Source organism: Caloenas nicobarica, chromosome 31, assembly GCF_036013445.1.
Source record: "Caloenas nicobarica isolate bCalNic1 chromosome 31, bCalNic1.hap1, whole genome shotgun sequence".
In the NCBI taxonomy this organism is placed as follows: Eukaryota; Metazoa; Chordata; class Aves; order Columbiformes; family Columbidae; genus Caloenas; species Caloenas nicobarica.
The window spans coordinates 2627555-2639662 of record NC_088275.1 but is presented as its reverse complement, the minus strand read 5'-3'; the positions used below and the strand labels follow the sequence as shown (position 1 = coordinate 2639662).

The 12108-nt window shown below is 59.1% G+C and overlaps 1 protein-coding gene across 1 annotated transcript; it reads right to left on the bottom strand.

The window, feature by feature from the left end:
• Positions 1-3741: 3741 nt before the first annotated feature.
• Positions 3742-10448, bottom strand: LOC136000075 (nuclear receptor subfamily 2 group F member 1-A-like). The gene is made up of 3 exons (XM_065653753.1): positions 10133-10448; positions 5354-5878; positions 3742-4016 (listed from the first exon to the last, which is right to left on the bottom strand). The coding sequence occupies exons 1-3, from the start codon at positions 10446-10448 to the stop codon at positions 3742-3744; spliced, it is 1116 nt and encodes a 371-aa protein (XP_065509825.1).
• Between the last annotated feature and the right edge of the window lie 1660 nt (positions 10449-12108).

Genomic DNA, 12108 nt, shown 5'->3' with positions numbered 1-12108 from the left:
GCGGGAGGTGACAAAACCCACCGCGAGCAGGACCCGGGCGCAACGGGGCAGGTTTTGGGTGTCCCCAACGGCCCCCCCGGCCCCCCCAGCTCCGCCCGCCCCCCCGCCCCGCTCGGCCCTTGACCTTTCCCACCGTGACCTTGACCTTCAGGCTGACAGCCTGATGGATGCTGATTTACGACGTCCTTTCAGATTTGGGCAAAACCAGCCAAAACCTCCGGGTTTCGGGGGTGGGGAACCGAGCGGGAGATTCGTCAACCTCTGAGGCGGGGGGGGGAAGTGCCCCCGTCTGTCCGCCGTGATTTATTCGTCATCGGCGGTGATTAAATTGGCCTTCGCTAATGATAACGAACTAGTCAGGGGTTGACCTTTCGCTGGCCGTGGGAGGGGGCGGCGGCCGCACGGGTATCGATGATGCTCAGGCTTAAGGGATGCTCGGGCTTAAGCCATACTCGAGCTTAAGGGATGCTCAGCTCAGGCTCCAGGGATGCTCGAGCTCAAGGGATGCACAAGAGATGCTCCCTGTCCCATCTACAGCATTGGTGTCCCCAGTGTCCCATCCACAGCACCAGTGTCCCCGTCCCTCCCATAGCACCGGTGTCCCCACCCCATCGATGGCATCGGTGTCCCCAGTGTCCCGCCTCCCCACCCTGGGGACAGTGGCCTGGGGACGAGGGGACAGCCACCCGGCGTGTCCCTCGGTGCCAGCGCTGGTGCCACCGTCCCTCTGTCCCCAGCCGACGCTCCCCCTGTCCCTTTCTACCCAGCACCAGACGATTCTTCATCGCGGCGCCACAAACCGTCATCGCCGTCACCTCGGTTGATTTCCACGTCCTGTAATCCTGCAATTAATGGTAATTAATAAATTAACGAGCGCTTACGGGAAGGGGCGCCCGCCCCGGCGAGCGCTGCGCTTTTTCTCCGGAGGATGGATTGCCAGGGGAGCAGCCGTGGGGACGGCCCGTTGTCCCATCCCCAGGGCACGTCGAGCCTAACGAAGCGCCTGGTTAACGAAGGAGGGGACGGTTAATGAGGGAGGGGACGCGGGTGCTGGGGACCCCTAATTTTCAGCCCACTTTCCACCCCCTCCCTGTTTTGGGGAAACCGAGGCACAGAGCGGGATGGGGGCCGGGGGTGCCGGACCGTGGTGTTGGCTCAACAGGGAATTAAGCTCGTTAGGGACTTAATTAGGCTGCGGGGGGCAGGAGGTCCCAGGGGGGTGATTGACCGCAGTTCAGGGGGCAGCGGCACTGGGGGATTGTCACCCTTACTATTTTCTTGTTGATTTGTTTGGCTGGTCGTTTTTTTTTCCCCCAAATCTTCATATTCGGATGAGGGTGGTTCCCCCTGCCCGGCTGAGGACAAAGATGGGGACGGGGACAGGAATGGGGACAGGTTTGGGATGAAGATGGGGATGAGGATGAGGACGGGGACAGAGATGGAGCTGAAGGCGGGGATGGGGACAGACAGGGGCTCACGATAAATCCTCCCGCCGTATATAACCCGCCCAGCGTCGCGCTGCCGGATTTTCTCCAGTGCATTAATGTCAGGGCTGTAAATTAAGTCCCGGCACCGCCGCGACCTTGACGAGCTCTCCCAGGCTGGGGGGCGGGGACACGGGGGTGTCCTGTCCCCGCCGTGCCTCAGTTTCCCCCGGGCAGGGAGGGCAGTTGCTGCGCTGAACTGGAACCTGGGGGCGCTGGTCCTGCCCGAGCCCCTCGACGGGCTCCTCGGCTCTGATCGACGATGGATTTGCAGCTCCCGCTCACGTTATCGATGTAATTGGGATATTTTAATAAGGATTTCACGTCCCTCCGGGGAGGGGATTAAAGCCCCCGCTGGGTCCTGGTGCTCCCCCCCTCCAGGACAATAACTTTTCGCTGTGGCCTTTTCCAGCTTGTCCTTGAATTAAAACCCCGTGTCCTGCTCCGTGTTTATTTAACGTATTATTTATAAGGAGGTGAAATGGGGCCGCTGCTTTGAAAAGGCCATTTCTGACTTTTCTCTAATGGGCTGTTAAAAATCGGCAATAAAACAGCAACTCCCCCCACCCCGGAGCTGCGGGGGGGACCAGGCCATACTGGGACCAGACTGGGGGGCTTGCTGGGATGAGACTGGGACCATGCAGGGGTCAGACTGTGGTACACACTGGGATGAGAATGGGACCGTTACTGACACCACCCACCGTCACTTTTCCTTCCAATTCCAGCCAAAAAAAAAGAGGAAAAAAAAGAGCGTTGAATTTGTAGAATTCTATTTTTTTTAATGAGATAAATTTAAAATAACAAAATAACCCAGTAATCCGTGAGCTGCAGGGCAGGGGTTGCACAGAGAATTGGAAAAAAACAGTTTTTAAGGAAATGAACAATAATAGATATTTCTGTTGCCTCCGAAGGGAATGAGGATATGATATAGGCTCTTATTTTATTTCATCTTCTCTTTATAAATAATTGTCCGCTGCTGGCGCTCGTGGTTTTAACCCCCCAAAAATCTGCTTTTCTGCCATAAATACAGGGGAAAATCCCCAGCAGCATCCCTGGCTCCAGGTCCCCATCCTTGGGGTCCCATTTTTAGGATCCCCATCCTCAAGGTCCCATCTTTGAGGTCCCATTTTTGGTATCCCCATCTTTGGGGTCCAATCTGTTGGTTCCCCCACCTTTGGGTTCCCCTCCTTGGGGTCTCCAACCATGAGGTCCCACCCTTGTGGTCTCATCATTGGGATCCCCTCTTTGAGGTCCCATCTTAGGGATCCCCATCTTTGGGTCCCCATCCTTGGGGTCCCACCTTTGGGGTCCCCTCCTTGGGGTCTCCAACCATGAGGTCCCATCCTTGGGAATCCCATCTTTGGGGTCACTTTTGTTGGGCCCCCAACCTTAGGGTCCCACCTTTGGGTTCCCTTCCTTGGGGTCTCCAACCATGAGGTCCCATCCTTGGGATCCCCATCCTTGGGATCCCCATCTTTGGGTCCCCAACCTTGGGGTCCCACCCTTGGGTTCCCTTCCTTGGGGTCTCCAACCATGAGGTCCCATCCTTGGGATCCCCATCCTTGGGATCCCCATCCTTGGGATCCCCATCTTTGGGTCCCCATCCTTGGGGTCCCACCTTTGGGTTCCCTTCCTTGGGGTCTCCAACCATGAGGTCCCATCCTTGGGATCCCCATCCTTGGGATCCCCATCCTTGGGATCCCCATCTTTGGGTCCCCATCCTTGGGGTCCCACCTTTGGGTTCCCTTCCTTGGGGTCTCCAACCATGAGGTCCCATCCTTGGGATCCCCATCCTTGGGATCCCCATCCTTGGGATCCCCATCTTTGGGTCCCCAACCTTGGGGTCCCACCTTTGGGTTCCCTTCCTTGGGGTCTCCAACCATGAGGTCCCATCCTTGGGATCCCCATCCTTGGGATCCCCATCTTTGGGTCCCCATCCTTGGGGTCCCACCTTTGGGTTCCCTTCCTTGGGGTCTCCAACCATGAGGTCCCATCCTTGGGATCCCCATCCTTGGGATCCCCATCCTTGGGATCCCCATCTTTGGGTCCCCATCCTTGGGGTCCCACCTTTGGGTTCCCTTCCTTGGGGTCTCCAACCATGAGGTCCCATCCTTGGGATCCCCATCCTTGGGATCCCCATCCTTGGGATCCCCATCTTTGGGTCCCCAACCTTGGGGGTCCCATCTTTAGGGCCTCATCCTTGGGGTCCCTTCCCGGGTGTCCCCCCTCCTCGGGGGCCCCGGCCCCGGCCGGGGGGTCACTGCACGGGGCCGTAGGGCCAGTTGAGGGTGGCCCCGGCCAGCAGCATGTCGCGGACGAGGGTCTCGATGGGGGTCTTGCCCACCAGGCGGCTGAAGAAGAGCTGCTGGATGCCGGGGCCCGAGAGGCCGCGCAGGGCGGGCAGGCGCAGCAGGAGGCGCCCGAAGCGCGCGGGCTGCGCCGGGTGCTGCCGCCGCACGTGCTCCTCCAGCGCGCACTGCGCCTTCTCCTGCAGCCCCGACACCCGCGCCGGCTCCGACAGCCCCGCCGCGTCTGCGGGACACGGGAAACTGAGGCACGGCGGGACCAGCCGCCCCAGCCTGCCCTGCCCCGCCACGCCACAGCACCCGCTCCCGCCCCTTGGAGTCCCACCCCGTTAAGCTCCACCCAGTCCATTAAGCCTCCACCCTGAGCCCCACCCATTAAAGTGCACCCTGCCCCCCACCCCGTTAAGTCCCTCCCAATTAAGCCTCACCCTCTTCGGCCCCACCCAGTCACCCCCAGCCCGTTCACTCCCTGCGCACCCATCAACACCCACCCCATGAAGCCCCGCTCCATTTTACCCCACCCCATTTAGCCCACCCTATTTAACCACACCCATTTAACCACACCCATTAAACCCCACCCCATTAAACCACACCCATTAAACCACACCCCATTCAACCACACCCCATTTAACCCCACCCCATTTAACCCCACTCCATTTAACCCCATCCCATTTAACCACGCCCCATGTAACCTCACCCCATTTAACCACACCCCATTAAACCACACCCCATTTAACCCCACCCCATTTAACCACACCCCATTTACCCCACCCCATTAAACCACACCCCATTAAACCCCACTCCATTTAACCCCACCCCATTTAACCACACCCCATTTAGCCCCACCCCATTTAGCCCCACCCAATAAACCACACCCATTAAACCACACCCCATTAAACCACACCCCATTTAGCCCCACCCATTAAACCACACCCATTAAACCACACCCCATTAAACCACACCCCATTAAGCCCCACCCCATTTCACCACACCCATTAAACCACACCCCATTAAACCACACCCCATTTAGCCCCACCCATTAAACCACACCCATTAAACCACACCCCATTCAACCACACCCCATTTAACCCCACCCCATTTAACCCCACTCCATTTAACCCCATCCCATTTAACCACACCCCATGTAACCCCACCCCATTTAGCCCACCCCATTTAACCACACCCCATTAAACCACACCCCATTCAACCCCACCCCATTTAACCACACCCCATTTAACCCCACCCCATTTAACCCCACCCCATTAAACCACAGCCCATTAAACCCCACTCCATTTAACCCCACCCCATTTAACCCCACCCCATTTAACCACACCCCATTTAGCCCCACCCCATTTAGCCCCACCCCATTTCACCACACCCATTAAACCACACCCCATTAAACCACACCCCATTTAGCCCCACCCATTAAACCACACCCATTAAACCACACCCATTAAACCACACCCCATTCAACCACACCCCACTTACCCCCCAGCCCATTAAGCCGCTCACTCCCCGCACGCCCACCACCGCCCGCGCCACCCGCCGCCCGCTCCCGCTCACCGGGTGAGAACAGCGCCAGGGCCTTGAGGCAGGCGAACTCGGCGGCGTCGACGCGCAGCGCCCGCAGCTTCTCCAGCTGCTCCTGGAACAGCCGCGCCTGCTCCACCACGGCCGCCACGCGCTCGGGCCCCACGCCGGGCGCCGCGTGCAGCCCGGCGGCCGCCAGCAAGGGCCCGGCGAGCAGCGGCAGCGCCGCCGGCGCCGCGGTCAGCACGAACAGCTCGCTCCAGCCCAGCCGCAGCAGGGCCACTTGGTCGGCCAGCGGCAGCTCCGCGAAGAAGGGGACGCCCTTGGCCCATTCGACGGCGCTGAAGAGGAGCCGGGCGGCCAGCTCGCAGATGCCCTCGACGCCCAGCACGCCGCCGGGCTGCAGGGCGCCGTAGCGCGCCGGCGGGTACGGTTCGGCGCGGAGCAGCAGGGAGATGAAGCCGCTCAAGTAGCCGTGGCCGCCGTAGGGGTCCCCCGGGACCAGGGGGTACTGGCCGGGGCTGCTCGGGGGGGGCGCCATGCGGCCGCGCTGCACGGCTGCGGGGGGAGCGGGAGGTCAGCACCCCACCCCCGCCCGGCGCCGGCACCCGCGTCACCCCCCGAGCGCCCCGGGGCTAAATGCACCAGGCTGGGGCGCAGGGTGGGTGCTGGAGGGTCCCCCCAGGATTAAATGCACCAGGCTGGGGCGCAGGGCGGGTGCTGGAGGGTCCCCCCAGGATTAAATGCACCAGGTTGGGGCGCAGGGTGGGTGCTGGAGGGTCCCCCCAGGATTAAATGCACCAGGCTGGGGCGCAGGGCGGGTGCTGGAGGGTCCCCCCAGGATTAAATGCACCAGGCTGGGGCGCAAGGTAGGTGCTAAAAGGTCCCCCCAGGATTAAATGCACCAGGCTGGGGCGCAGGGCAGGTGCTGGAGGGTCCCCAGGATTGCAAAAGCCCTGGGGGTGTCCTGCCCCATCACCATCACTGGGGTGTCCCCCCCGAACCTCCCAGGATTAAATAACCCAGGTTGGGGCACAGGGCGGGTGCTAAAAGGTCCCCCCAGGATTAAATGCACCGGGTTGGGGCGGGTGCTGGAGGGTCCCCAGGATTGCATAAGTGCCCCCATCCCTGGTAGAGGGGGACGTGCCACCCAAACTCTGGGCAAACCCCCCCCCGGTGATTCCCAAGCTCCATTCAGCCCCAGATCCCAAGTTCTTCATCCGGGACGGCCATAAAATAGAGCACGGTGGATTCTGGGGGGGCCCTGTGCAAGTATTTGGTGACCCCCCCTTCTTGCAAGGGGCTGCTGTTAGTGAGGGTCCCCAAGGAGATGCTGGGGGGGGCACGAGGTCCCCGCTGGGTCCCACCTCTTGGGTTTATTTGCACCTTGGGCTCATCCTGGATGATTTTCGGGAAATCCAGATTTAATCTGTTTTTCCCCAGATAGGAGCATCACGGGGTGCAAGGATCGGTGAGTTCGGGGCACCCCAGCTCGAGCCGCCACGGGGTGGGGAAACTGAGGCACGGAGCAGCCCAACCCAAGAACTTCAATTCCCAATAAAGTTTAACTCCCCCCACGGGTGTTTTTTCACGCCTGGAGGTGTCGCATCCCCACAGCAGCTTCACACGCGTCTCCGGGCAGCCGGGATCGCCCCAAAAATCGGATTTAAGGGGGGTGTATGGGGGGAATGGGGGGGGGCTCTGCCTGGGGAATAACGTCGTGTCCAACGTGCTGGAGCTCGGCACGAACCAGCGGCGATTCTGAATCAAAACTCAGCTTATGAAACGAAATCAAATCGAAATTAAAAATCAAAAAAAAATTTAAAATGAACATTTAAAAAACAAAATACGATTTTTAAAAAGCCCAAATCTGACCCCAAACGAGCGCGGATTTTTGGTGTGGTTTGGTTTGTTTTGCCCAGGGATTTATTCCCATTCATTCGGCACAAAGCGGGCGGATGTTTTGATGCAAGGGGGTCCCTGCAAAAATACCCCCTACACACACCCAACAGGCCTTTTTGGGGGAAAAAAGAGAAAACGGAGCTGATTTTGTCCCTGACCCCAGTCCCACCTAATTCCCATTTACTCGTGCAGGACACCAAGGGGTCCCTTTCCCCCCTTATCTGAACTTTTGTTAATTTTTTTAATGCTACAAAAGACAACTTTTACATTTGGAGGATTTTTAATTTTTTTTTTTTTTTCTGCTAGAAAAGGCAACTTTGCAATTATCGTGATTTGGGGGTTTTTTTTAATGCTAAAATAGTGACTTCCTGGGTGGGAGCGTCGCCGCCGCCGGCACCGCCGGGGGGTTGCGGAGTAAATTCTCTGGTTTTGGGGTGTTTGAGCAGCTGCCACCAGCCGGGGCCCTCACCGTAATTATCTGTAAATCCTAAATTTATAAATGACGACCTCGGATATAAACAAGGAGCCCTTAACTCAAGCAGAGATTTGCCGCCGAGGCTTCGGCGCAGAGAAGCCGATGCCCCAACGCACCATTTTGGGCTTCAAATCCCCCCCCCCAAAAAAAAACCTGCTTGCAAAACTGTGGCTGTTTGAGGAAAAAAAAAAAAAAGAAGAAGAAGAAGAAAATCACCCCAAAAATGTGATGATGGGGTGGCTGGAGACAGAGCGACCAGCACATCGCTGGCAGCTCGAAATGCGATTTTAATCCCCGTTGCGCTAAATATTCCCACTAATTAACTTCAAATTTACTGGACAATCCTCCCAAAAAGCTGAATTCTTAATATATTAAAGAATACCTGGTTTATTGCCCTCTAACCCCCACATTTTTGAACAGCCACATCCCCGGGCTACGTATAACGGAGAGGAAAACTAAATGGCATAAACCTGGCTTTATAAACGGAGCCTGAGCTGAGCCCAGGAGAAACTTCAAGTTGAAAAGAGGAGTTTACGCGATGGTACAATGAAGCGGCACAAGGAATGGGCTCCCCCGGCAGAGCCTTTCCCGGAGGGAAAACCCCAAAAAACCATTAAATGAGGAGTTTGCTCTTTCTCTTCTCACCCTTTTTCTTTCTCTTCTCACCCTTTTTCTTTCTCTTCTCACCCTTTTTCTTTCTCTTCTCACCCTTTTTCTTTCTCTTGCCTTCCCCACCGGCCCTTTCACTTTCTTCCCTTGACTTTCTCTTTCTCCAGACGCTCTTTTCTCTTTCCCTTCCCTTTTTCTTTCTCTTTTCGATTTCTCTTTTTTGCTTTCTCTTGCTCTCACCTTTCTCTGTTTTCTTTCCACCGGGGCTCACTCCCTCTTTTCTCTTTTCCTTTCCCCTCTTTCTCTCTCTTTCTTTTCTCTTTTTTCCTCCCTTTCCCCTTTTAATTTTTTAAATTTTTGCTCCCTCTTTTTCACTTTCCCCCCCTCCTTTCCTTTTCTGCCTTTGCTTGTTCCTCGTCGCTCCTGCCTTTCTCTCTTCAGCATCCTCTCCCTTTTGCACCCCCTGCCCTTTTCCATCCTCGCTGCTTTTTTTTTTGCATCCCCTCTCCCTTTGCGCCATCTCCTTTTCCATCCTTTCTCCTTTTTTCAGCATTTCTCCTTCTTTTCCACCCCCTCTCCCTCTTTTCCGTTCTTTCTTTTCCAACTTCTCTCCTTCTTTTCCAGCTCCTCTCGTATTTTTTTGCATCCTCTCTCCTTTTCCACCCTCTCTCCCTTTTGCAGCCGCACCCTTCTTCTTTTCCATCCTCTCTCCTTTTATTCCCTCTCTCCTTTTCCATCCGCTCTGCCTCTTTTCCAGCCTCTGCTTTTCCATCCTCTCACCTTATTTTCCACCTTCTTTCCCTCTTCCATCCCCTCTCCTGCTTTTCCATCCTCACACCTTCTTTTGCACCCTCTCTCCCATCCTCTTTCCCTCTTTTGCAGCCTCTCCTTTTGCAGCCTCTCTCCTTTTCCCATCCCCTCTCCTTTTCCATCCTCTTTCCCTCTTTTGCACCCTCTCTCCTTTTCCATCCTCTTTCCAGCTTCGCGTTTTCCATCCTCTTTCCTTTTCGCATGCCCTCTCCTTTTGCACCCTCTCCTTTTGCACCCTCTCCTTTTGCATCCTCTCTCCCACCCTCTCTCCTTTTCCATCCTCTTTCCAGCTTCGCGTTTTCCATCCTCTTTCCTTTTTGCATGCCCTCTCCTTTTGCACCCTCTCCTTTTGCACCCTCTCATTTTGCACCCTTTCCTTTTGCACCCTCTCCTTTTGCACCCTTTCCTTTTGCACCCTCTCTCCTTTTGCACCCTCTCTCCTTTTGCACCCTCTCTCCTTTTGCACCCTCTCCTTTTGCACCCTCTCTCCTTTTGCACCCTCTCTCCTTTTGCACCCTCTCCTTTTGCACCCTCTCATTTTGCACCCTCTCTCCTTTTGCACCCTCTCTCCTTTTCCATCCTCTTTCCAGCTTCGCATTTTCCATCCTCTTTCCAGCTTCGCATTTTCCATCCTCTTTCCTTTTTGCACCCTCTCCTTTTGCACCCTCTCATTTTGCACCCGCTCATTTTGCACCCTCTCCTTTTGCACCCTCTCTCCTTTTGCACCCTCTCTCCTTTCCCATCCTCTTTCCAGCTTCGCGTTTTCCATCCTCTTTCCTTTTCGCATGCCCTCTCCTTTTGCACCCTCTCCTTTTGCATCCTCTCTCCCACCCTCTCTCCTTTTCCATCCTCTTTCCAGCTTCGCGTTTTCCATCCTCTTTCCTTTTCGCATGCTCTCTCCTGTTCTTTCGCACCCTCTCCCTCTCTCCCCCACCCCGTGTCCTCCCCCCGCGCCCTCTCCCCCGCCTCCCGTCCCCCCCGGCCGTCCCTCCGGCCCCTCCGCCCGCAGCTCGCACCTTCCCTGCGCATCCCCACGCGGAGGCACTTGCGCAGCCGGCAGTACTGGCACTGGTTGCGGTGGGGCTGGTCCACGGGGCAGTCCCGGCCCCCCCGGCAGCTGTAGGACAAATTGCGCCGGACGGAGCGTTTGAAGAAGCTCTTGCAGCCCTCGCAGGTGAACTGCCCGTAGTGTTTGCCGCTCGCCTTGTCCCCGCACACCAGGCAATCCCCCGGCGCCTTCCCCGCCGCCTCCGGCACCCCGGGGGGAGGAGGAGGAGGAGGAGGAGGAGGAGGAAGAGGAGGCTCCGGCCACGGCCCCGCCGCCAGAGCCATGCCGGGGGAAGGGAGGGAGCCCCCGCGGGGAACGGGGTGTTCTGGGGCAGGCGTGGGGAGGAACGGGGTGCGGAGGGAAAGGAGGAGCCGCGGACGGAAAGGGGGCGTCTGGGGATGGAGGTGGGGGTCCTGGGGTGGAGAGGGGTCTGGGGATGGAGATGGGGGTCCTGGGGTGGAGAGGGGTCTGGGGATGGAGATGGGGGTCCTGGGGTGGAGAGGGGTCTGGGGATGGAGATGGGGGTCCTGGGGTGGGGAGGGGGGTCTGGGGATGGAGGTGGGGGTCCTGGGGTGGAGAGGGGGGTCTGGGGATGGAGATGGGGGTCCTGGGGTGGAGAGGGGTCTGGGGATGGAGGTGGGGGTCCTGGGGTGGAGAGGGGTCTGGGGATGGAGATGGGGGTCCTGGGGTGGGGAGAGGGGTCTGGGGATGGAGGTGGGGGTCCTGGGGTGGAGAGGGGGGTCTGGGGATGGAGATGGGGGTCCTGGGGTGGAGAGGGGTCTGGGGATGGAGATGGGGGTCCTGGGGTGGAGAGGGGGGTCTGGGGATGGAGATGGGGGTCCTGGGGTGGAGAGGGGTCTGGGGATGGAGATGGGGGTCCTGGGGTGGAGAGGGGTCTGGGGATGGAGATGGGGGTCCTGGGGTGGGGAGAGGGGTCTGGGGATGGAGGTGGGGGTCCTGGGGTGGAGAGGGGGGTCTGGGGATGGAGGTGGGGGTCCTGGGGTGGGGAGAGGGGTCTGGGGATGGAGATGGGGGTCCTGGGGTGGGGAGAGGGGTCTGGGGATGGAGATGGGGGTCCTGGGGTGGAGAGGGGGGTCTGGGGATGGAGATGGGGGTCCTGGGGATGGAGGTGGGGGTCCTGGGGTGGGGAGAGGGGTCTGGGGATGGAGGTGGGGGTCCTGGGGTGGGGAGAGGGGTCTGGGGATGGAGGTGGGGGTCCTGGGGATGGAGATGGGGGTCCTGGGGTGGAGAGGGGGGTCTGGGGATGGAGATGGGGGTCCTGGGGTGGGGAGAGGGGTCTGGGGATGGAGGTGGGGGTCCTGGGGTGGGGAGGGGTCTGGGGATGGAGATGGGGTGGACAGATGGAAAGAAGCCCCAGATAGAGAGCGGAGTCCGGGGATGGAGGAGGGAATCCGGGATGGAGAAAGGGATCCGGGGATGAGGGAGCGGGGAAAGGAGCCCCGGAACAGGGAGCGCCCGGGCTGAGGGAAAGGAGCCCCGGGATGGCGAGGGGACCCCGGGCTGGGAAGGACCCCCCGGGCCGGCGGAGCCGCGGGAGAGGGACAGGGACGGGGAAGGACTGACGGCGGCGGAGGAATAGGAGGAGGAGGAGGAGAAAAAGTTAATTCTCCTCCCCGCGGGGCTGCCCGGAGCTGCGGGAGGCGCGGGGGGCCGGGCTGGCGGCGGGGGGAGGGCTGTCCCAGCGGCCCCCCCGGGGTGGCTGGTGCTGCCCCAGCCCTGGCCGCCCCCCCGCGGGGACCCGGCACGACCCCCGCCCGGTGCCGGCGGCAGCGAGAGCCCGGCCCCCCCGGGAGGAACCGGCCGCAGTACGGGGGGGGTGAACGGAGCCTGTCCGAGGCGGGGGGGGCGTGGGGGTGCCCGCCCCCGGGCAACAGGGCGGGAGCGCGTGCGGGGACCTGGGTATGCGATGTCTGCGTGTGCAAA